Here is a 25,491-nt window from a genome sequence, read left to right on the forward strand (position 1 = left end):
TTTCTTCATTGAAAGAAAAGTCACCAACAATAGTTTCAATATTTTTTGTTCCAACTAAACTTTGGTATATTTCATTGACTAATGTTTTATCTGCTTTCTTTTCAAGGCTAACGTTTAAGGTCTTTATTTCAGAAGATGTATGTGTATGTCCAACGTCACTTTTCCTGTTTAAGGTTTCTTGTAAGTTTGCATATTTGCAATGGTATGTGTATGTCCAACGGCACTTTTCCTGTTTAAGGTTTCTTGTAAGTTTGCAATATTTGCAATGGTATGTGTATGTCCAACGTCACTTTTCCTGTTTAAGGTTTCTTGTAAGTTTGTAATATCAGATATAGTATGTGTATGAGTCTTTTTAGAATATTCGTTTTCAGCTCTTGTCACTTCACTTGACATTTTATTGTCAACATATGTTTTGTCTGCTAGTTCAGGATGAGTATGTTCTTTTGTTGCATAAGCTTTGTCAGCTCTTTCTTCTTCTTTTGCTATTGCATCGTCTACATATTCTTTGTCAGCTTTGTTGCCAACATCTGCTTTCAAAAGAAGTTCTTTTATAGGTTTCTCGTTTAAAGTTCCTTTTGTTGGATTTATACAGACAGTATTGTTCTTATTGTCTTGAAACAGAAACTCATCTGTCATTGGGTTTAAAGTCAGTTTTAAGTTTCCTTCTTTCAATGACTCAGATATCTTAGAATAGTTTGAAAAGTTTGTTGTGTTCTTATTTAGAGCTTGTATAATGAGTTGTCGGTTGTGTTGTATTTCTCTCATAGACGCTGTTTCATTTGACATTTTTATTCTAGATAAAATATGCTTTCAATAGAAAAAGAAAATTCAAGAGTTGCTACAACTAAACCATTAGATGAACTTTTTACTAATGTCGGTCAAAAGTTTGAGACAGAGACCGTAAAGCATGAAGGCTATCGTTTTGACTACCCGTTAAGATGGTTAAGAGACCCATCTGTCACAAAAGCTATTGGCTTTCGTAGAATGAAGTTCATTTCAGAAGCCATACATGGTTTCCCATTTACGGTCGGTTTGAAGTTCGATACTATAACAAAGAAAAACGTACGTATGAGAAATTTGAACAGGGAAAACTTTTACAAGTGAATTTGCTTGTAAACTTAGAAACAACTCTTCAAGCTTTTCAAGAAAAAATAAACGACATCTATATCGAATATGCAAACCAGTATAACATTGACGAGGGAGAGTACCATCTCGATATTATATATGACAGGAAAAATGCAACTGTTAAAATCAATAGAATAGAAGACCTTGGAGAAAACGTTTATATTTCTACAAATATAACAACTTGGCATGGTATAGATTTATGAGGATGTTAAATCAGCCTGCAGAATATCCAGTACACCCGGACTTTTATGAAGTCGAAAACCCTAATGGAACATATGAAAATGTTTTCGACTCAGATGCTATTATAGTTCATGCTTCATTTTCTGGTGCACAAAACTCTTTTTATGCTTGGCAAATGACTTTTACGAAAAACCTACAAAGCTATATGAACCACCAAGTGGAAGTATTTCAGACTTTCAAGTATGGTTTACAACAGATGGAAGAAAGAGAATAATTCCATTATATCATGCGTTTTACTTAGAACTTAGTTTCATATACAACTACTATCGAACGGTAAAAATATAATTTTTTAATACGGTTGAGGTGTTGGATTTGGTTGCCAACTAGACTGTGGTGCAGGTTCAGGCTGTTGTATAACAGGGGCTTGCTCTTCTGGTTCAGGGTCTTAGTATAATACCAACAAACTGACCTACTCTTTTACCAATATTTTGACTCCGTTCCAAATTCCTCTTCCTACGGTTTTTATTCCATTCCATATACCTCTCCAACATTTCGAAAGAAGTTTCCAATACTACTGAAGAAACCCATTTTACTATATGTAAAAATCTAATGTCCACCTAGTCTCTTACGTTTCCTGTTGAGTTCCATAGCATTCTTTAACTGGAGCTCATACATTCTGTTTCTCCTCTGGTAGAAAACATATTCTGGGTCAACTCCTGTGTTCGCGTCATCTGCATAAAGTTGTTTATATCCCACTTCAGGGTTTGTATAAAACTCTTTCCATCTCATATTTGCATACCATGGTGGCAAACCTAACGCAGCGTCATTTGACATGGCAGTTTGCATTTGTACATCTGTTGGCACTTGACCATAGTTTGCCATTGCAGTTTGTATTCTAACTTCATTTGGAATATTCTCTGGGTTTGGTTGTCCAGGTTGCTGTGCATTCGCTAAGTTCTGTGCGTCCATTTAATATTAGATAAAAATATCTCTTACGAGTACATATACTGGACATTTGCAGGCATTGGTTCATCTTCATATTCTCTATATCTTTCTGCCACGTCAAATAAATAAATGACACAATGGAAAAAACCTAAAACAAGTAGTCCTATTTCAAACCACATTTACTTACTAGTAAAATTTCTTTGTTATGACACTTTCTCCGGTTTATAGGACCTCTCTCATATTCTATCTTGTCATATCTAAACTCATAGTCATGTATGTCCTCTAACCATCTCATAACGGTTTCCAAACCACTTTTATCGGATGTAAAGTAAAAGCATGGATGGTTATGTAAAACGTCTAAAGTTTCTAAAGAGTCTCTCAAAGTCCAGTCTACTTGGTATTGAAAATCCCATGTGTTATAGAACGGCGGGTCCACTATAAAGAAAACATTTTCCTTGTCTTTATATTTTTCATACAACTCTGTCCAATGACATCTCACAAACTCTATACCCTCAATATATTTTTCTATGTCCTCTTTGAAAACATTTGTATAGTTAAGATATAAAACTTTTGACATAAGTATTTCAATGTCATGAACTCTTATAGAACCACTATATAATAGTCTAGCAGATATACTATCCCAGTCTATATATTCTGCTTTTTTCAAAACCTCTCTCACAATATTTTTCTTATCTAATGGTATACGTTCCATCTTACCTATAGGTATCTTTTCTTTTAACTCTTTCAATATATTGTTTGTGTCTGGTATATGTTTGAGACGGTCCATATAGTTGTCGAAGTCATTGCATATAATCTTTGAGTCTGGGAATATTGTATGACATAAATGGGATATATAGAAACTTCCACCGAACAAATCTACAAATGTTAGACCATTCGGTAGTTTCTTAAGTTCTCTCAATAGAATATCTTTACATTTACTCTTATTTCCAAAGAAGGGTAACGGTGGTTTTGTAAAATTCATTTATATATAATAATAAAAATGTTTTTTTCCTGAAAAGTGACAGAAAAGTGACAAAACATGAAAACATATATAATTTGTGAAAAGCGACACATTATATAATGTTTTCGACCCAGAAGAAGGCTTCTCAAAGTATACTTCCTTGGAACGCCTGTAACTTTTCCTGTAGCGACGATAGACCCTTACTTGTCCGGACAAAGTTATACTAAACATCTTCAGGGCTAGAGGGCACGAAGTGCCTGGAGGCCCCACTACCTTTTTTTTTTTTTTTTTTTTTTTTTTTTTTTTTTTTTCCTCTTGTATTGATAATATCATGGAATATCATGTTAGCAACATCAATAATTGAAATTGAGCTGTCATTCAAATAAATTGAATGAACAAAGCATTCGAAAAACGATGCATTATCCGTCATCATGCAATCAATTCTTTCGTATAATGCTCCAATGAAAAATGTTTTCAATGAATCAATTCCAATGATATATACAGGTTTGATTTCTTCATTATTTGCGGAAGAAATTTGATGTTCCATTGCAAAAAATTCATTTCTTTCATATAATAAATCCATGATCGCTTCGACACTATCTTGAAAATCAATATAATATTTAGATTCAATATTGCCATCTCCACAACTATTATTTCGAATAATTATCTCATTATTTAAATTTTCCTCACTATTTGTTGATAGCTCTGCATTTGCAAATGCTTTAAAAATTGAAATTGACAAATCATTCCATAACTTGTAGTAATCATTTTCAATCGCCATTATGCATCCGTATATCGTACTATCTGAAAAACTGTTAATCTGTTCAAGAAAGTTAAATGGAGTGAACATTGATCTCATTGATTGACTTAAAGCCAATGTCCAAGGAATGTGTAATTGGATATCTCCGATATTAGAGATAAATTCTATTAAGCTTTGATTACATTTTGATTCATCATTTTCTAAAAAATCTTCATCCCACATCTCAGGACTAATATGTGTCAAAATAATAGAGTTAAAGCACACCGGTAATGATGCATCAATATCCATTATTCCAGAACTGGATTTTAAAATAGAAAAAGAGGGAACTTTTGTTACTATTCCTGAACTTCCTGTGCTATGAAATTTTCCATTTTCAAATATGAATTGAAATCTTCCTATTCCTAAGTGCTCATTTTTTCTTGTGGTTCCGAATTCATCAATGTTTTCTAATTCATCATTTAAACTATAATTATCATCTATTTCTATCATTGATTTAACACTTTTATTGTATATATGCACATATTGATGAACAGCTGCAATTAGTATGGAAAGTGGTTCATGGAATTCACTTATATATTTGTAGCACAAACTGATCCCTCTTTCATAGTTAACATTCGTGTATTCTATGTTACAATTCATTGCAATTTGGTATGCTTCTGATATAATGCTATTAAACGGGATACTTTTTTTGCATTTATTTGGAATAGATTTATCATCAATAAATGATTTGTCAAAATCATCTGAGCAGTATTTATAGTTCATTCTTTGAAAAATGAAGTGAACACAAATATTCTTAACTATTCAAAACTTAATATAATATTTATAAATATTAGTATAAACTTAATGAATATTTTTAAAAAAAATCTTCACCTAATATTGAATGATATTCATTTCATTATTTTTAAATGTCTCTGACATTCAATGACCATAGATTTTCTTTAATTGCAGGAAACATAATTAAATTATTATGCAGGAAAATGAGTGGAGATGACATCGATTTGTATTTTGTAATTTCCAAATATTCCAAATTTGTTTCAGTTCCATTTACAATTGATGAATCTCTCATTGGCATTAACGTCAATGATCGCAATATGAAGATATTAGAAATGATTTTTGTCAACATCTTTAACTACATTAATGATCATCATCACGAAGTAACTTTTGACACAAATTACTGTTTGAAAATTTTAGAGACTCTTTCCAAAAATGGGGATATGCTAATGGAATCAAATGACTTAATTCTTGAAAAGCATATAGAATTCTTAAGTAGACAGTTTTTCAAAAATGAATCATTTTTGCATTCTATTTTACAAATTCAAAATCAATCAATTTTCACCCTTATCAATATGGATTTATTCAACTAAATAAAGACTCTATTATTTTATTTAATGAAGCAACAATCCCATTATATTATTGGTTGTGGTATGCAGATTCAATAAATGCTGATGAAACAAAAGTTTTGAAATATTCATGCATTATCAACAAGTATAAACATTTTCAAATCAATATAATAAAAAACCAAATAGTTACTAATCTTGAAGATGATTATGTCGATTTGATAGATGAATTTTTTAGATGGATCATATCAAAATTTGATGCCAATATTTCTTGAAATGCTAATTATAACATCATTAACACGGAGTTAAGCAATTATTTTAACAATAATAACTATTTTTCTTATCTACTTCAGATGCTATCTCAGGATTTTCCTAAAAATTGTCATGCTTTGAATCTGTTTCACATTATTATGAAAAATTTACATTCACCACAATTCTTATTTTATAGATTACTTTGCCCAAAACTAATTGTATTGATTGAAAAAGAATTGTTTCCTTGCGACTTTACTACTACTTTGGAAACATTAATAAATAACCACTCCAGAGTTGTAATAACGATCTCTAATCAACATGATTCGATTAAATATGCTGCAGATCAGCTTAGACATATAATTTTTTAGAAAGAAATAAAAAGAATATTTATGACTATATTATGAGTTCATTTACAGCCGTATGACACAGCCTTAAATTCTGCAGTCTAAGGTAATTTTTAATGTTGATTCACGCCCAATGTCAGAAATTTGAACTAATTTCATATCGGTAGATGTGTACTCTTAATGTAAACATCTAAATATTAAAAAAAACTTTATAGAATCAACATGAAAAGACTAATGTTAATTTTGCCATTTAGCGAGTATATTGTTAGTAACCATACCACTTTTTTTAGAAATAAATAATAATAATATTGCTGTTTAAAAAAAATAATAAATCATTTTATTAAAATAACGTTATTATTCAAATTTTTGAAATTATAATAGAAGCATCATAATCAATAACGCCAATATTATCAAGAGTTTTTTCAATGAATTTGGAGAAATTTTCTGCAATTGAATCATCATCATTATTATCTCTGGAAAACTGAGGTAACAAATTCGAACAAAAACCGTTAATAAGTGATAAAAACGGAGACATGTTGTCAGACAAATTATCGGCATGAGCCTTAATTGATTGAAAGATTTCACATAACTTACTCATCCCAATACTAAATAACTCTAACCTTGGATCATGCATTGATTTAGTTCTCTTGATTAAAAGCTCAAAGATATTATTAAATCGAGTTTTGTATACCGCTCCTTCCACATTATTGTCATAATGTTGGAACATTGTAACATCTTCCTTGCTTAAAGATAATATTGCATTGCAGCATGATTCAAAGCATCTGAAAACATCTTCTTCTTTTTCGTAATTCATAATCACCTGATTATTTGGTCCGATTTTCATCATGAATGGATTGAACTCTTTGCACATGTAAAACATAGATGGCATGCAATTACATGGAGAAATACGAATACTGCTTGCTTCATATGCTTTGTAATATCTTGAATTTTGGCGATTTGTTATTCCTATATTTTTCAAATTAACTCCAAATCCCATTGTTACTATTAAGTCAAAAATATTCATGACATTTTTTGCATACTTCATTGATATTCTGCTATCAATGATAAATGGCAATTCTTCTTGATATGTGAATCCTTCTGGAGTTGGTCCGAATGCATCCATATTAATATTTGAAGTTAAAGACCCAACTATTAATATAAAATACAATGTTGCGACTCCTTTAAATTCGGCTATTTCGAATCCAATTTTATAACAAAAATCGGATACAGATCTATAATTTAATATATCTGGAAAGCTTAATGATAATTGCGATAATTGCTTTGTTGCAGATTCAATATCAAGAGTTTTGATGCAATCCAAAATTGATTTCCAAAGATCATTCATATTGATATCATTTATGATTGAAATAGGTGCAATCATCATCATACTCTCTGCAATTGATTTTGTAAGCTGAATCAAAGGAAATTGTTTAATTTCTTCGAATTGGCAGCTTCATACAAGTGCCATAAACATTGATGATATAATAATTGGCCAGACATTACATGAAATGTTTAATGTATCCGTCGCAATTAAATCTGGTACATTCTGAGTAATATCTCTCAAGTTCAAGCTAAACATGTTTGTTTTCCTAATTACCATCTTTGCTGGAATTGTAAGCATTTCAATTGCAGATTTTATCGATTCCAGCAAAGGAGATCCATCAATATTTTGAAGATTTTCTAATATAATTGGAGAATAATAGGAAATTGTCATATTAGAAAATGCTTTTGGAAGAAAATCAACTAAATTGAATTGATTATTATCCTTTTTAATAATTTGAGAAAAGGCATCAATTGATACTATTCTCCTTGCAATTTGAGTTGAAAGGAAGCCATTATAAACTGCAGTGTGGGAAATTATAAATTTATTTTGATTGTCTGCACAAAAATTCCTATGGTCATCATAGTAAGGTTGATTAATTGGACAACCAAGAGAAAGATAAGAATTTCTGAATCCTCTTCCAATCCATTGTTCACAATCTCTGCTTGATGGTGCATTGTAAGACTGGTTTTGTGCCAACACAAAAGCAGGTCCTACATTAGATAAATCGACACCTTCACCAAGTTTTGAAGTGCAAATAGCAATCAGTGGAAAACGTTTTACATCTCTGTTAGCAATATAATTATTCATATTGCTCTGGCTTGTCGTTTCACGTGTAACAGAAATGATTCCATTTTTGATAGACAATTCGCAAACATTCCAAATATGATCGATTTCGAAGAAAGCTTTTAATAGATCAATGGTAATCGCATAAGCAACAAAATCAACTTCATCAATACTCGTTATTAACTTAATCTTTACATAATCTTCTTTTGTAATACTGCATTTATCAATAATATGATTGATTGAATAAATTTTGTTTTGGGAAGCAATTGATGCGTATTTTGAAATAGTTTTTATTGGTTTTGAAGAAATTGCTGCAATTGTATCCAAAAAATCATCATTTGGAGGTGCTCTAATTGAGTACGCATCATAATCAAATTTATTGTATTTTCCAAGAATGAGAATTATAATCCCAATTAAAATTAACATTCCAATATGAAGTTCTTTTTTCTGAACAAAGATTAATGTAATTTTGTTGCTGATAGCAGGAGCTCGTCTAGTGAGAATACATATAATGGTTGAAATAAGGAATGTCCATGAATTCATTGATGGATTTTGCTTGAGATTCTTAATTGTTTTGGCAATATTCATATCAATCAAAAGCATTGAACACAAATGCATAATTGTATTCAGAACATGATCATTTGTATTTGATGATTTCATTGCATATGATGCTCTAATAATACCATCATTAATACACCTTTCACAAAATAAAAAGTTTGATGTAGAATGAATTTGGGTGACTGACCTAAGAGTGGAACATGGAATCGATGATAATTTTCGTGTTCCCCAAATATTATCTGGAGAAATTTTAATTACCCTCGAAATCTTCTCAGCCATAATATTTTCAATTTTTTTGATTTTATTGATCAAAATGTTTTTTGTCAATTTTGCGTTTTCGTTGTTGGAATTGTTTGACAATTCTTCGATCTTTTTTAAAATCGATTCATATTCTCCAAAGGAAAAAATAGGACGCAGTAAAGGTTCAAGCATATTTGATTGGACATCTGCCTCATAATTTTTTTCACATTGTGAAAGCATGTCTGATCCAGTTCCAGATGCAAGTATTAATTTTGTGGATGGATTCACTCTCATGATTAAAATTGCAAGCGCAATTAATGCATAAGATGTTGAAAATCTCTGATTCATTGTTTGTATTAGAGTTTTCTTTTCATCATTCATCGTTGTAACTCTAAAAATGGTATCCCATTCATCGATCACAATATATTTGATTTTCTTAATTAACTCATGTGAATTCCCTATCATTAAAGAATATGATAACGCAGAAACAACCATTTCATATGTGCCAACAATACAATCTGCAATATTCTTTCCTTGTGAGTTAAATCCATCAAATATATTGCTGATTACATTTTTCTTGAAGAGTTTCTCGTCTTCAAAAAATGATTTAATTTCATTTTCAATCTGAGAATTATCTCCTATATGGAATTTTTCCATAATCTCTTTTATAATTTGTTGGATATCATGATTTCCTATTATATTATCGTATAGCCATTTACTGTCAACGATACTTTCTTTGAATGCATTTTTCCTAAATAGGAGATTTTGATGATAATCATTTTTGGACTCTTCTTTAATACCACCGTCAAGGCGTTTTATACGTATCCATTTTTCCTTGCCATACATGATCTTACTAGCATTTGTTGCGATTTGAGCCGAAACCTGAACTAATGAAGTAGAAATAATTGTAATCCCTCTTTCTTCACCAATTTTAGAATCCAAATTTCTGAATCTTTCATGAACTGCAGGAAGAATTTCACATGCTGTTTTTCCAGAACCAGGTGGTGTTGTAAGGAAATATATTCTTGATTGATTATCAGTATCAAATTTAGAACCAAATATTGCTGAATTCGCAAATGATAATTGTGTATCATTCGGAGGTTTTTTATAGAGTATATTGGTGATAAATTTCATGGTTTCAATCGGATCATTAAAATTTATTGGAATTGATGATAATCTTGCTTTAAATGTTTCCGTTAGATATTCACAAACTTTTGAAAGCAGATCAACGGAGTATGTTGTAATTTCTTTTTGAACACCTGATGATAAACTTTTCATAATTGCATTTTCTGCCTGATCAATCTTTTTCTGGGCTCCATGCAAGATAAATAAGCCTATTTTAGAAAATTTGACTGCGTTTGTTCCATCTATATTGGATATTATTCTTGAAATGTTATCGAGATTTCTATATGCAACTATATTATCCATATTATCAAAATATAATGCAATCGCCTTGTCATTCTTTGTTGCAACTTCAAGACTGTTGAAAGTAGATACAATATCGGCAATTGGGATTCCTAAGCTTGAAATAACTCCCATATTTATTAAATCATTAATGATTGGAATTTCCTGATACATCGATGATGCTATTCGCATTGGTCTGTTATCTTTAACATCACTATCATAGAAAATTGAGTATCTAATGAGTAATGAGTTGATCATTGTTGTTTCTTCATATGTTTGATATTTGTGTACATCTCCATCTGATATTATGTATTCATTTCCGAAAACAAAAGAATGAATTAATGCATAAAATAAATTTGATTCTTTGTTAATTGCAATGTATGAGTTTGCTTTTTCTACAAAGCCACTTACAATTGATACTTTACCTTTAATTGTACAGAAAGCATGTACAATATGAGCAGGTGAAACAATGACTTTATTATGAGATATCAAATCTTTTGATACCTTTGAAAGTATGCAATCAATTGCATCATGATCTCCTATTGATCCTAGAATTCTTATTGCAACATTCACTGAATTTTTTAATTGAAATGTATTTTTAGGACTAACTGAAATCGTAATGAAATCATTTGTTACTGCTGCAATTATCCCATTTCTTGCAATGGTTATTTCTTCGCTTTCAATTAGACCTTCAACTGATTTCATTATTGGATCGCCATATTCATTTGATTCTAACCATTCAGGATTTTTCTCTTCAAGAGTATCTTTTATAAATGAGTTTGATAATTCAATCTCTGATAAATGCACTCTTGGTATTATATTTTCTTCACTCATTTAGATTGTAATAGGGCTGTACAAAATCGAGAAAAACATTGCCGTGCGGTAATATAGGGTCAAAAAAATCGCGCCTCGGCGGCTCCGCCGCCTCGGCACTATTAAGTGCGCATTATATTTAATATGTCCTTCTTTTTTCTTCTTCTTCTTTTACTTTCCTTCTTCCTCTCCTTCCTCTTCTTTCCTTCTCCTTCTCTTTTTACAACAAAGTCGAAGATCTTCGAATTTGATTGTTGGAAAAGCATCTATTTCAGATAAAGGATGCCTTTCTCACAGTCAACATACGAGGGTCCTGGCTGAAACGTTCTCAAAAAGCCTGAGATGGTAATTCTCTGATCACACATAGCTGGGCAGGTAGTCATTGCTGACAATACCTGTCTTTATGCATGCACGCTTTCATGTATATGGGTTTACACTATCAATTCGCAAAGTTGTTCCGAATTCTTCCAAAATGGAAGGACCCGAAACAACTTTGCTTGTTAACGATACAAACGCATTACTTTGCATTGATACTGTGCTGAGTTGTGTAGAAAGTTTGATTAGAGTTGTTTTGTTCTGGTATCTCTCATCTTCTGATGAGAGAAATCAAAGCAAAACAACTCTAATGAATTTGTTTTCACTCATTTGTATGTAGGTTTTTAGTTCGATTGGAGCTGCTTCATAATGAGATCTCTCATCAATTGATGAGGGAGATCATAACAAAGCAGCTCTAATGTATATGCTCGTATTAACCGGGTTGTAATGCGTTGTAACGTCAGCTTGTAGTTCGTTTGGGGCCACTTCACATTGAGATGAGAAGAAATGATTAAAGGACTCTGAAAGGCTTTGGCCGTTGATGTTGTAATCGCATTACTTGGAACTAGCTGGATGCTAAGCTGTGTAGAATGTTCGATTAGAGCTGTTTTGATATGATTTTTCTCATCATAAGATTGGAGGAATCATAGCAAAACAACTCTAATGGGTTTACCATCATCTACTTGTATGTAGATGTTTGGGAAATTGTCTTGTTAATCGATTTTCGAGATGACTTTCAAATGCTATAATCAAATGACAAACAAGTCTAAGATTTCTCGACAATACATCAAATCATGATGTTTGTAAGTGCGATGAGATTAGAGTTTTTGAAGGAATGACAAGAGAAGTAGGGAAGCTCGGCATTCGCCGAGCAAATTAAAAATTAACGTATGGATTAAATTTTAAGAGGAATTCAATTTTAATTACGGGTTGTTCAAATATTGATTAATATAAATTTATTAATAAGAATAAACAATTTTTGTTTTTGAATTTATTCAATTTATAGCTTTACATATAGTTTCAAAATTGTACAACTATGATTATTTCAACAAAAAATATCTTACTTTTTCACTTCACTTTCACCCTCACTTTTTCCGTAATTCAAATTTCAACATTATGTATTTTAATTCCTTATAGTATTTTTAACATAATTAATCAAATAATAATTGGAAGTTCTGAACTCACTTTTTCCGTAATTCAAAATCAAAAATATGAATAATATATCTATTTATTATATACTAATGCTATTTTCAACTAGAAGTGAGGTACGGTAATCTTACGGATTCCCGTAACTCAATTTTACGGAAAAAGTGCAGTAAACTACTCAATTTACGGAAAAAGTGTCGTAAACTATTGATGTGGCGGTAAAATCACGGTAATTCACGGAAAGCTATATGCGAAAATTTGAAATTATACAAAATCGAGCGAAACACTTTTAAATAAGTTGTTCTCGTATTTCAAATACTATTCCCAGATTTATTGTCGTCAGAATATTTCCAAATTTTTGCCGATTTACAAAAAATGATTTACAAAGCATATTTTTTAATCTAAAAAATTCCTAAAAAAAGGAACCGGTGTGCGGAAACCTCGGTAAATTACCGCGGTTCCCGTTGGGACTGCCATAGATTGTAACTTATTCTAAATATAATGAAGAAAAATGAAGTGACCAACAAGTTCTCAATACACTATATTCAATTATTAGATTGATTATCTGAAAAAAATAATTGAAAATAATTTTATTCATCAAAATTAGCTGAACAGTCGTAAACGACTTTCATAATTATTTTAACATCATTGAATGTTTAATTGTATATTATCAAATTCAATTATTCAATAATGGATTTTTTTGAGAAATTGATGTATATCGAAATACTCATTACTTCGTGTTTTTAGGTCTCAATTTCAATGAAAATGATTTGAACTGATTAGTATATTTTATATCTCAAATTTTTGTTTTTATAGGAAATATCAGACAACTATCAAATCAGTTTTTTAAACAAAGGTATTATAAAAAATAGATAATAAAGTTATCATTTTTTATGTTTTATAATGCATCATAAAGGTTCAAAAATTCAGTATCATTTAAGCAAATGAATATAATGAATATATCGCTTTTCGAAAACTTTCATTTCGATGATTATTAGATTATTTGAGTTATAAAGCTTGTTATTTCTAAATGATAATCATCGTAATGCAGTTTATCTGCAAATATGGGGATACCAAATTCATCTGTTTCAACATTTAGAAGTTGCATTTTTTCTACGCATTCTTTTTCATTATAAATTCCTAACTCTTCAAGTAGATTAATTAGATCGCTAAACTTAGCAAATCTTAGAGAAGAATGGAGTGAAGGTGATATCAGCTCTAGGTACATCGAAAATATGCCTAATGCGGATTTGCAGATTGAAAACGCAGTTGAAACCGCAGAATGATAGTCATTTTTATCATTTATAGCATCTGTGAATAATTGTTGGATATTTTTATAACTATCTGGATCAAGAGCATTCTCTTTGACCTCTCTTATTGCAAAGTCAAATAATTCCCTGTGTTCCATATTAAGTTCTGTCAAAATGTAAGCTATTCAATTCTATCGTCGGGGGAAGTATCACAAATCTATCAATTTTTTTGTAAAAGTATACAAAAACATATGGTGTTCAATTAGTTTATAATAATATAAATATTAAGATTATCCAAAATAAGAAAAACTAGGTTTTGAGAACACTTTTGAGATGATAATCAAAATATTTTGATTGAAAAATAATATATTATTTATCAGATATAGAATGGATTTTTTCAAATTTAAAAATTCTGAAAAATAAACAGTTTTGTAAAGTAAAAAAAATGAACGAAAACTCGAGACCTCGTATTCCAAATGAATGGGTAAGATATATGTATGAAAAACTTGAAAGTAGTGAGTAAGGATGTCAATTTGGAAGAAAAGTGAGAAAATTTTGATTGTGAACTCATCTCTAATATTTTGGCTCCTTAATATATTTGAATCATGATCTTTGAGAAGAGTTCTCAAAAGTATTCACAAAAGCTATTTTTCCTTGAAATTTAAAAATCCTGTTTATCATATATTACCGAATTCAATTCCCTACATATTTCAAAATATTCTATGAACATTTCAATTTTTGAAAAAAACATATTTTTTCCAAATATATTTATTATCATATTTCTAATAATATTTCCTAAAGCATCACTTTTTACTTCCTCGACGATTTTTTCCCTCTCAAAAAATTCAATAGCTTACATTTTGACAGAACTTAATATGAAACACCTGAAAATAGATTTGTTCTCCCTAAAACACATGTAAAAAATGAAGTCATATTTCTGCATTCAAATTTGTGAGTGTATTTATTCTATAGCTACTTAACTTCTTTCTGAGTTTAGGTTCTTCAATATGAAAAATTTTGATACTAAAGAAAACTATACACTAAATGAGATATTTATAATGAAAATAAATATATGAATTTATAAAATCTTCCAGAAATGTTATGAATTCATATACAGTATCATAAAGATAGCAAAAAATACATTGTCATTTTGAAATTATGATACAAAGGTTCTATTATTGGATTTTATCTAGTTATTGTAAGAAATCAATTTTTTAATGTTTTAATACAAAAACTCTTTCTACTAGGGAAAACAACAATAAGAAACAAGAGAAAATATCCACTAAGTTCAATCATTGAAGTTTAGAGAATCTTGAATTTTAAAAATTTTTAAAGTTCGAATGCAAATAACAATCAAATTAATATTGTGTTTATAATACTATGATTTTATCAATGAAATAAAGAAGGTTTTATAAATTGCAATCATTTCATTAGTTTGTGTACACATATAAAGCTAGATAGTACAATTCCACTATCAAAAGAGTAAGATAAAAGTGGAAATCCCCTTAATCAACTAACATTTATAAATAAAAAATTGAATTTCAAAAATGAGGATTTTTACTTATTATGGAAACCGAATTCCCATTTAAAATAGCAATAAGTATTACATGAATTTAGGGCATATAGTTATGTGTGCGCATTATCATAAATTCTTTGGGCATTAACAATATCTTTGCTTAGCTATAAGGTGGTCATTAATAGCTTTAATGCATCAAAAACTTTATTGTGTGATCAAATAATACTACTAAAAAATATTAAAAAAAAAGGAAAATTAATTAATAATACAACTTTTTATTCATATTTTTAATATCTTAAATTGCTATATGTAAATGCATTAGTGACTCACCCTTAGAAGCAACGCTTCAGATGTTTTCTATGATAACATAGATTCAGGTCAGCATAATTTATTGGATTTAGTGCCGTAATGAACTGTTCAAAAGGCGGAGGCCCGAATGGTATTAAACCCAGTTCCCCTAAACTACCTTTCTCTAATACCGAATCCTTACTATGCCCGACACAGCATCTGATATGCGATTTATTACGCCGAAATAATCCAATAAAAGACTATTATTAGGTGATGATCACATATTGCATCAATCAATCAGAAAAGTGAAGTGAAAGGTGACAGACATTTGACTCTCAATTTAAATTCAATGAAAATTTTTACTATATATCAATGATTATATTTGATGAATTTCCACTAATTCACGTATCTATCACAAGAACATATCTTTTACTAATTCAGATGTACTTTCGATGGTAAAAAAAGAACCAACCACTCCATATCAATTGATTCTATGAATATAGTTCAAGGATCATACATAATTAATAATAATATTCTTTATTTTCAAAAAGGTACTTTTGATGGGCCAAAAATTGAAAATTTTTAATTTCTCTGGTTTCTAGCTAGAATCAATATAGAGTTCATATGTAAATAGTGAAACTACTACTGTGTGGAAAAAACACCAAAGTCCCCCACTTAAACCCTATATATATATAAAGAAATAACATATTTCTAATGACTTAGAAACTAGCCAAATAATACAGTATTTCAAAAGTTCTTTTCACTTATAGAAGAATTTCTAAAGGTAGTTCCACAAAATCGTAACGATGCTTTCTTGATTTTGGCAATGTATTTAGACAATATGGATACTAGATGAGTCATAGACAAAGGATGAGAGAAAACTTCAATATAAAAATATACGAATTCACTTAGGTTCTGCAAGGTAACCAAAATACCGCATGTTGAAGATTAAAGTGAACATACAATGGAAGTGTAGATAATCTTTCAAAGTAAATGTTTATGAAATTCAGCGAAACGAATAAAGCAAATAATATAAGATAAACTTTTCTGCGTTGGGGAGCATTATTTAATTAACAAAATAGTAGGAATATTATTTCAATGGATTGATAAAAATTTTTTATCAAAAAATTTAAACGAAATTTTATGGGAGAAAACAATGATTTCAAACATATAATTAGTTTTGGTACAGATATATGCGTAACCATGGAATTTCCAGGTTCGCGACCTACATATATCACTCAAATTTCCAAAGATAGCTACTTATCTCCCACTTTACGTCAAATGTATTTATTTTCAAAAGAAAAACAACCAGAATCATTCCCATACTTATTTTCCATGGTAGAATATATCGATGAGCTAAAAATACTTATTGCAATACAAGCTGGCGCTCCGTTAATGACAATATTAAACGCAAAAAAGGGTTTTCCTCTCATTATTAAAGATTACCATATAGATTCTAGCTCAGTTAATCAAGTTCTTTACTCAAAAACATCCGAAACGCTAATTTTAATTGGGTTTTCCATGACATTTCTAAAATTCAAGGTAATGAAGAATAGGTATGCAGATAATCCAGGTATTGAAATATCGTTACAAAAGTCAATTCCTATTAGCGAAGTTACACCTCCTGGCTTTCGCGCATATTTAGACAAAGCAAATGACAGGATTGTAATACCGACGAAATTAGGCTATATTGTATACTCAATGGATGGCGAGATAATAAAAAATAACGAAAAAATGTCAAATTCAGTAGCTCACACTGCATCATTCATTTTTGCACCGAAACTCGATGAAAACTCGTCATTATCTGAACACAAGAAGAACAAAACATACTTTAAACGCTATTTAGTCACAAATGAAGGTGGCAGAGTAAGGTTATTTCATTCATCTGGCCAGATGATGACAGAATATATTACAAGAAGCAACGATTTCGTATTTAGTGAGTTTCTTAATTCTGAATTCGTCATTTTAGTTTCAACAGCCAATGATGTAATCATTCTTGATGTAAAGACAGGCAAAAACATGACAATTTATCAGTTACAAGGTAGTCCAAAGCAGATTAGACTATTTAAAGGAAAATATCCTCGTCTTTGTGTTCTTGTTTCGAATACTTATTACGTTTTGAAAATTAAAAATCCTTGGGTTCTCTTTCGCAAACTTTCATGTCCACCAATAAAAGTTCGTCGCTGCATCAGCCAAGGCCGCGCTGCAAGAATTGCCGTTCTTACATCAGATTCATTCCTTTCGATGTTTTCTCCATCTCTTGGCCAATTTTTGATTTCAGCCGGATCAACGGTCTCTTCCCACGTCACAGATTTCATCTACGATAGAGGAATAGTGCGATACAATACGCAAACAATCGAAACATCGATGAATGAAAGACTTTTCTTTATTTCAAGTGATAAAAAGATTTTGTCATTTACCGAAAAAAGTGATTCATGGGAATTCGATGATTTACTTCCAATTTCACCGCGAATTGTCTGCGTCGGTGCAGCATTTGAACCATCGAAACTTGTTTTCTTCTGTTTCGCAGACACAGGCGATTTACTAGTTTACGATTACGATGATTACTCTCCTTTAACTCGAATTCTTTTTGATCAGAAGGTTCCTCTTTTCATCTACTACCACTATGGAACAGGAAGCCTCTTAATCATTTATCATAATGAAGTCGTTTTCATGGATACTAAAACGTTCCAAATCACGCGTAGGATCAAACTCAACAAAAAGCCGATTTCAGCTGGTTTCGATGGCGACGTTGTTATTCTTGCATTTGGAGACTGTTCAGTGGCAGTTTACGAAATTGGAGAGAAGGGATGGTTAGAAATAGCCAGTTTCGTTTGCACAGATAAAATCAAGTTTGTCAACATAGAAAATCATGTTTTCATCGCAGTGACAATATCGAACACGATTTACTTCGGACAAACAAGCGAGGACATAACAACAATAGAGGTACCATACGATGTCTACACATGCTCTCTTCTTAATCCAAACATCGACCTTTTAATAGGCTTGGACAACGAACTTATGGCAATTAAGCGAGATGACAACTATCCATGGATGAAGCCTTTGCTGAAATGCAAATGTGATACAGATGATCCACTTTTGGAGCAATTTGTGATTTTGCCATCCCATGATGCAGATGACAAATTCGTCAAAAATCCTACGATTATCAACGGAATTGTTCCTAAGAGGAGTCAATCTCCACCAAGTTCTCCTAAACCAAAGAATCAAATGCAGAATAACAACAGATCTCAGAGCGTCAAAGAATTGCCTCAACTCGATAGATGGACAATTCTCAAGGAGATGGAGAGAATCACTGACGATGCACAAGTTCCATTTGTGCCTTTGGAAAGAAAGGGAAATATTGAATTTACTGTTCCAAGGCATGTTAACAAACCGAAGCAACCAATCCGAAGCTCATCTGAGAGGCAGAATGTAAAGAGTTTGATTGAAGAAGAGGAAGAGAAAAAGAAAGAAGAAGAAAATCATAACAAAGTTAATGTCAACAATTTGCTCCACAAATATCAGAAGGAAATCGAAAAAGAGCAAGAAAGGCAAGCTAGAAAATCCAGAAGAGCAGAAGAAAAGAAGAAACGAATGGAAGAAGAAAGAAAACGTCAACTTGAAGAAGAAGAGGAAGATCCTCAAGAAAACAAAAATCAAAACGAAGAAGAGGAAGAGAAACAATCCGAACAAGAATTAAGATCAAAAGAAGAAGAGCTTGAAGTCAAGGAAAATGAAGAAGAAGAGTTACAGAATGAAAATCCAGAACAAAATGAAGAGATCATTCAAATGAATAAATTAGAAAAACCAGTTAATATCACAGGTTTTGAAATTTTATCAAAGGATAATTTGAAGACATCAAATAATGGAATATACAAAATCGAGAATAGAAAGTCAACAAATCTTGATATGGCTAGATTATCTAATGAGTTCATCAGCAAAGCAAAAAATCCTCTTTCTCAGTCCTTGAGACAAGACGAGGGCTTCTCGATGAGAGTTTCTCACATCAAAATTTCGAGTGGAAGTCAAACACCAAAGAAGAAAACATTCTCACAAAGTATTTCTTCAATGAACATTTTCGGAAAACAAATGCTACTACAAGTTGTTGCAGAATTACCAAAAATAAACAAATCAGGCGTATTTCATTCAAGAGTTGAATCTGAGAGCGACTCTGATACAGAAGAGCAGGTTGTGGAGCAGCTAACGAAAAGCGGCCCAATCTTTAACTTATCACCAAGAAAAGTCGCTAACGAACACAAGAAAGAAGAGGAAGAAGAGACTCAAGAATCTAATGGCGAAGAAGATGATGTATCAACAAAAGATTTAACAAACGCATTAAAGGAGAAAGAACAAATTGTTAAAGATGCTATCTTCGCCACCCCAACAAAGAAGACACCCACAAAAAGAGTGCAAATCATTGAAGGCAGCAAAGAAATCGATACTTTGGAAGAATTAAATGCAGAAACACCGATCAAAAGCAGGAAACCAATGTCATTGCATGTCGAAACTGGCTTTTCACAAAGTAATGAAGACGATGGTGAAGAATTCGAAGAACTTAAAGATTCTGGATTTATTCCCCCATCTTTTGATGACACAGATAAACCTCAAAGCGTAAATTCACCAAGAAACTTTAATGTTCATCCACCAGTATTTTCTCCACGCCGTTCTCGATCCCCTCAGTTAGAGCAGCCTCCACTTGTAAAGCCAAAAGAAGAAATCACCACTACAACTCGATCAAGAAATCCAAGATTTTCAAGGAGAGATCAGAAATCAAGCAACGGAGCAGAATCTTCTCGAGATAAATACACAGGCAATCTTTTCACAGGAAGAGTTGGGTATGGCCCAACAGGAAAACCTTTAGGTGACATAGAAATGGCGCTAATAGTTCAGCCACTTCCAAAGAAATATGCAAATCCTTTTGCAAGGAAATATAATAAAAATTAAAAAATTGTTTGTTTTTTTTTATACATTATTAATTTCAATACGAATAAGTTGCTGTTGTTGAAGTTCCTCAAGCGTTGTAGGCTCTTTTTCTTCAACGAGTCTTCTTAATTCACTATTCATTGTTTGCTCAATTATTTCCTCAAACAAATCCTTCTCCAGGTGCAGAATCGAACCTCTTAACAGTCCAATATCAGTATCTCCGAAATTATCGACATAAATACTTCCATGGTCATATTTTGTTATGAATTGATGGTCGACTACATCAACACCTGAAGCATTAGATCCTGTGATGTGGAGAAAAGGTGTCGCAGCTCCATGGTTGCAATTCATGATATGATCTCTGAGGAATTCTAGTCCTTTGACTTGCTTGGCAAGAGATGATCCAATAGGAATCGAATAGACAAATTTACCACATAGTAAACACTGTGAAACAGAAATATCTGTACGGCATAAATTCTTTGTGAAACCTTTGTCATTCTGAGTGAAATAATCGGTGAAATTAGAAGGAAGGAAGCTGGAATTAAACTTCTTACAAGGGGAAGGAACAGAAGCAACAAGTAAATCATCATTTTTAGAAACATTTTCAACTTTAGGTAACTTGTGCAATTCAATAAACTCTTCTACACTTTTTGGCATCGTGAATTTGTTATTTTCGTCAATTAGATTATACAACAGATGGCATCTTCTGATATATGTCATAAGATAATCACTTCCACCTGCTTCGAGACTGTTTGTAACAAATTTTGGCCAAAATTCTTTCAGGATATTTTCATAATCTTCAACTTTCATGGAGAATAATTTCATTCCGAACTGAATAAAAACATCAGAATATATTATTTCTTCATCCTTCGAATGGAAACAAATCCTGAGTAAATTAGAAAACATTAATCTTATTGTTTGCTTCTTTTCTAAATAGTTTTCATTTGTTCTCAATAAGATTTCGAACAAGCAAATATTCTGTAATACATTTTGCCTCAATGTAATATCATCGGGTAGTTGCAGCTCTGTCTCAAACTTCAGAACTCTTTCCGTTTGATCCTCTTCAGAATTAATAATTGGGATTTTTGAGTTGCAAATTGATCTGTCCAGAGGACATGTTGGTGGTTTTGGTTTTGCTGCGTACATTCTTAAAATCAATGGTACATCGTCTATTTCACTCTTTGGATAGCAGATTTCGTGGCAGAAATGACCACATGTTCTAAAAATCATAAATTCAGGGAATCGAGGAAGTGAATAGCCAGAGATATTGTTCTCCAAAACAGTTAATAGATTAGAGTTATATGCTGTTACTAAAAGACATTTTGGTTCAAAATTCCTGATTGCCATGCCACAAAATGCACATTTAACTTCGTTCTGTTCCTCTTCCTCATCTGAATCTTCCCCATCAAACAAGTTCTCTGTTTGAAACTGCTTCATTATATCTTTTATAGAAACACCTTTTGTTTCTTCACTTTTTTCTGTCTTTACATTTTTGATGTCTGCAAAAATCGGGTTTTCTTTCAAGAAATTCTCAAAAAGATCTTGTCCTGTTGATGTTTTTTCTGGTTCATGCATCAAAGAAATTACCAAATTCTTGTATTTCATTTTATCCTCTGCAAAATGAAGAATGATTCTGAACGACATCAATATTGAGTAGAATAAAACAAAAGATTGCTTTCTGTCATCCTTTGCAATGGAATCTAACAAATACGATAATAAATGATAATAATTATCAGACAAAACCAAATAAGGTTCACAGTTTTGCAAAGGAAGATAACAAAGGTTTTCGTTTTCTTTTGAAATTAAAAGCTGATAGTCAGAAAAAGTGATATAAGGAGAAAACAAAGGAACCTCTTTTTCATTTTTGAGAGAGAGCTCAGAGCCTGTCGGTTTCCTTTGGATATCTGCAACACTTGAAATCACATCATCGTAGTTTTCTGCTTGCATAAACATGTAACTCTTGTTGTTAATCTCTTTCCTGTTTTTACAGCCACTCTTGAGAAAACATTTCAATATTGCTTTCTGCCATTCGGCTTTTGATAACTCAAACATCGACCAATCTCTGTAGAAAGACAATATTAATATAATTCTAATTAAGCTTGCCATTAATAATGAAAGTTCTTCGACATATTCGGTCTCATTTAAGAATTTTTGCAAACAGAAGGATTCAGAAATTTGACAAATAAATTTATCTGTTAGATATTTGTTTTCCTTGGAAATTAAAGAACATAACAGTAAATCCGTCCATATAACATTCGAGTTTTGTATTAAAGAAGAGATAATGGATATGTTATTAACATTCTTCTGGAATAATTTACAAAAAACAGCAAAAATTCCAGCTGTGCAGCCACAAATGACAGAGTTGACTTTCAAAATATCAGTTTCGGAAAAATGGGCGTTCTCTAAAACATAATATGGTGAAACATTGTTTTTCTTTGAGTAGCGCATGATACATTGACAAAACAAATCATAGACAGGATAGAAAAACGAGAATTGTTCATGGTAAATATCTTTAAAGAATGTTTCACAGTCAAACATTGTGCTTTTAGTTTCAATTTGATCAATGAAAGCTTTTTTGAATTCGCCTAAAATCAAAGATACTGAATCCTTTGCCTTTTCCAAATCTTCTTTTGATGTGAGTTTGTTATAAATTTCAGAAAATCTTTGTGAGATAAACGTGAACATCTCACTCCCTGTTTCGTGGAAGTGGAAACTGAGTGTATAATAGTCGTTATCAAATGGTTCTTTCTCATTATATTGCCTGACAATTGATGGCACGCCATTGAGTTGTGAGAAAATAGAGATGATCTTATCTATTGTTACAGTAGGATCATTCATGAATTTGTATTGAATAAATTTATGATTCTTGAGAACTTGAAGTGTGATTTCATAGAAATGGCCAATTGTATCGAAATCGTCCAAGCTTCTGAAATGAACAATAGGTTCATGAACCAAGCAATATCCAATTGATTTAGCATAGCAGTCATAGAGAATCTCAAAGAATTCTGGAATCTGATAGAAATTATCGGGTTCGCTCATGCACTGTGTACTAAATGACAAAACATCCAAACTCTCTTTCAAAAAGTTTGGTTGATCTGTGAAAAATTTAAGTGATCTCTTGAGCAGATCTGGAGTCATCCTTTGATATCCTTCTTTGAATGGCATAGAAGTTACAATAGTGTTAAAGAAATGATCAAGTTTTTCTGTGTTTTGAGGAGGAAAAACTGAATAAGAATTCATCAACTTACCAAAAATGGAATTTTCGAAATCTCCTTCAAAAAGTAGCTGAGATACAATGTCCATATATTCGACTCCCCAAAGACTTAGATCTTCTATCAATTTGATAATTTTTCTGAATCGATTTTCGCCGCAAATGTCAATACTATATAATAAAAGAGATTTAACGATTTTCGAAATTTCGGAAACTCTTTCTGGAGTTAATCTCTGATCATTCATATAATTATGATGTTTATCGCACCAACCTTCTTCTCTAATTGCATTTGGATTGCCGCAATCACATACAGCTTGTGTGCTTCTGAGAATTGAAACGTGATGACCAATGTGTTTCTCATGCTGGAAACATTTGAGGCAGAAAATATCTACAGGAAGAAGGCAACATTCTTTGCATGTCACAAATATGTTAGTGTCATTGTTGTTAACAAGACATCTATTAAATGAGGCTTTCTCTTTCATCTCACCATTATATTTATCAAAATCATCACTATTGTTGGAAAGTATCCGTTTGGCTTTTTTCATGCCCTGAACATAGTTGGTAGATATTAATTCTAAAAAATCGTCCATTAAAAAAATTTAAAAAGTGACAAAAATTATGCCTTTTACGTTGTTTTTTTAAATGAAGAATCAATGATAATAGAGAGATTATCTGTATTATTAACTTCATATTAATTTTATGAATTTTATTAGTTCAAATTATTTCAATCGAAAAATTATCGATAAGCCTATATATTAACTTTATTTTTGAGATAAGATAGGTCCATACATAGTGTTTCAATCATTTAAACAGCTATGAGCAGACCGCAAAAAATTGAGGTTTTTTGAAATACGTGTTACATGAAAAAATACATAATATCCTGTAATAAACAGAAATTCATCAAAAGTGACAGCTCTCAATTTTTTGACATTTGTAAATTCTAAATTGAATGAGAAAAATGAAATAATACTAAGCATAATACAATATTCTAGATTTAATTATAATTAGGAAAAAGTTAGTTTTGAGAGTACTTTTCATAGGCATATAGAATGAAATCTTCTGAAAAATAATATCACATAAACTCATATTATTTTCTAATATATAACTATTTTATATAAAAATCAAATTCAATGATCTTAAAAGCGAAGGATAAACCTCAAAATTTACGAATATAATGAGTGGGAATATAATGCTTATCTATCATAAAACCATATGAAATATCAATTTTTGCTTTACGCCTAATTTTTGACGACAATTAGCAAAAAATGTTAAATGTTAACACTCAGTCCATTTGAATATGAAAAATAAAATTGACTTTGATTAAATGTTTTTATTTATCATGCAATTCTTCTTGCGACCAAAGATTTGAATAAAAGTTCAAAAAATAAGATAGCTTAAAAAATAATGTACGGTAGTGTTTACTAATAGATGAATAGTATATAAATTCTATTAAAATGGATTTGATCCAAAAAAATATATAAAATTTGATCATAAATAAAATCGTTTTAAATTACTTCTTCATTTAAATTATAACAATTATTTTTGGTTTTATATTTTTTTGGATCAAATCCATTTTAATAGAATTTATATACTATTCATCTATTAGTAAACACTACCGTAGCTATCTTATTTTTTAAGCTATCTTATTTTTTGAACTTTTATTCAAATCTTTGGTCGCAAGAAGAATTGCATGATAAATAAAAACATTTAATCAAAGTCAATTTTATTTTTCATATTCAAATGGACTGAGTGTTAACATTTAACATTTTTTGCTAATTGTCGTCAAAAATTAGGCGTAAAGCAAAAATTGATATTT

At 30.9% G+C, this 25,491-nt stretch overlaps 5 protein-coding genes and 1 pseudogene across 6 annotated transcripts, besides 7 other annotated features; 2 read left to right on the forward strand and 4 right to left on the reverse strand.

The window, feature by feature from the left end:
• Window positions 1–351: part of a mobile genetic element that runs on past the window's edge.
• Window positions 352–804: 453 nt separating this feature from the next.
• On the forward strand, window positions 805–1,650 carry TVAGG3_0892330 (annotated as a pseudogene). Its single transcript has one exon. A coding segment is annotated over exon 1 (846 nt).
• A 261-nt stretch (window positions 1,651–1,911) lies between these two features.
• Window positions 1,912–2,274, reverse strand: TVAGG3_0892340 (uncharacterized protein; the record flags this gene model as incomplete). The annotated part of the gene is made up of 1 exon (XM_001316102.1): window positions 1,912–2,274. The coding sequence occupies one exon, from the start codon at window positions 2,272–2,274 to the stop codon at window positions 1,912–1,914; it is 363 nt and encodes a 120-aa protein (XP_001316137.1).
• A 3,988-nt stretch (window positions 2,275–6,262) lies between these two features.
• On the reverse strand, window positions 6,263–7,027 carry TVAGG3_0892350 (uncharacterized protein; the record flags this gene model as incomplete). Its single annotated transcript, XM_001316101.2, has 1 exon — window positions 6,263–7,027. One exon carries the CDS (start codon window positions 7,025–7,027, stop codon window positions 6,263–6,265), a length of 765 nt encoding a protein of 254 aa, XP_001316136.2.
• A 330-nt stretch (window positions 7,028–7,357) lies between these two features.
• TVAGG3_0892360 (P-loop containing nucleoside triphosphate hydrolases family) lies at window positions 7,358–11,047 on the reverse strand (the record flags this gene model as incomplete). Its single annotated transcript, XM_001316100.2, has 1 exon — window positions 7,358–11,047. One exon carries the CDS (start codon window positions 11,045–11,047, stop codon window positions 7,358–7,360), a length of 3,690 nt encoding a protein of 1,229 aa, XP_001316135.2.
• Window positions 11,048–11,058: 11 nt separating this feature from the next.
• Window positions 11,059–12,965: a mobile genetic element.
• Window positions 11,580–11,840: a mobile genetic element.
• Window positions 12,171–12,244: a mobile genetic element.
• Window positions 12,966–13,887: 922 nt separating the features above from the next.
• Window positions 13,888–13,928: a mobile genetic element.
• A 651-nt stretch (window positions 13,929–14,579) lies between these two features.
• Window positions 14,580–14,620: a mobile genetic element.
• A 2,055-nt stretch (window positions 14,621–16,675) lies between these two features.
• TVAGG3_0892420 (YVTN repeat-like/Quinoprotein amine dehydrogenase family) lies at window positions 16,676–20,490 on the forward strand (the record flags this gene model as incomplete). Its single annotated transcript, XM_001316098.1, has 1 exon — window positions 16,685–20,485. The coding sequence occupies one exon, from the start codon at window positions 16,685–16,687 to the stop codon at window positions 20,483–20,485; it is 3,801 nt and encodes a 1,266-aa protein (XP_001316133.1).
• A 13-nt stretch (window positions 20,491–20,503) lies between these two features.
• On the reverse strand, window positions 20,504–24,265 carry TVAGG3_0892430 (E3 ubiquitin-protein ligase ubr1 family; the record flags this gene model as incomplete). The annotated part of the gene is made up of 1 exon (XM_001316097.1): window positions 20,504–24,265. One exon carries the CDS (start codon window positions 24,263–24,265, stop codon window positions 20,504–20,506), a length of 3,762 nt encoding a protein of 1,253 aa, XP_001316132.1.
• Window positions 24,266–24,558: 293 nt separating this feature from the next.
• Window positions 24,559–24,595: a mobile genetic element.
• The last annotated feature ends 896 nt before the right edge of the window (window positions 24,596–25,491 follow it).

Source organism: Trichomonas vaginalis, chromosome VI (genome assembly GCF_026262505.1).
Source record: "Trichomonas vaginalis G3 chromosome VI, whole genome shotgun sequence".
NCBI classification, from domain to species: Eukaryota; Parabasalia; order Trichomonadida; family Trichomonadidae; genus Trichomonas; species Trichomonas vaginalis.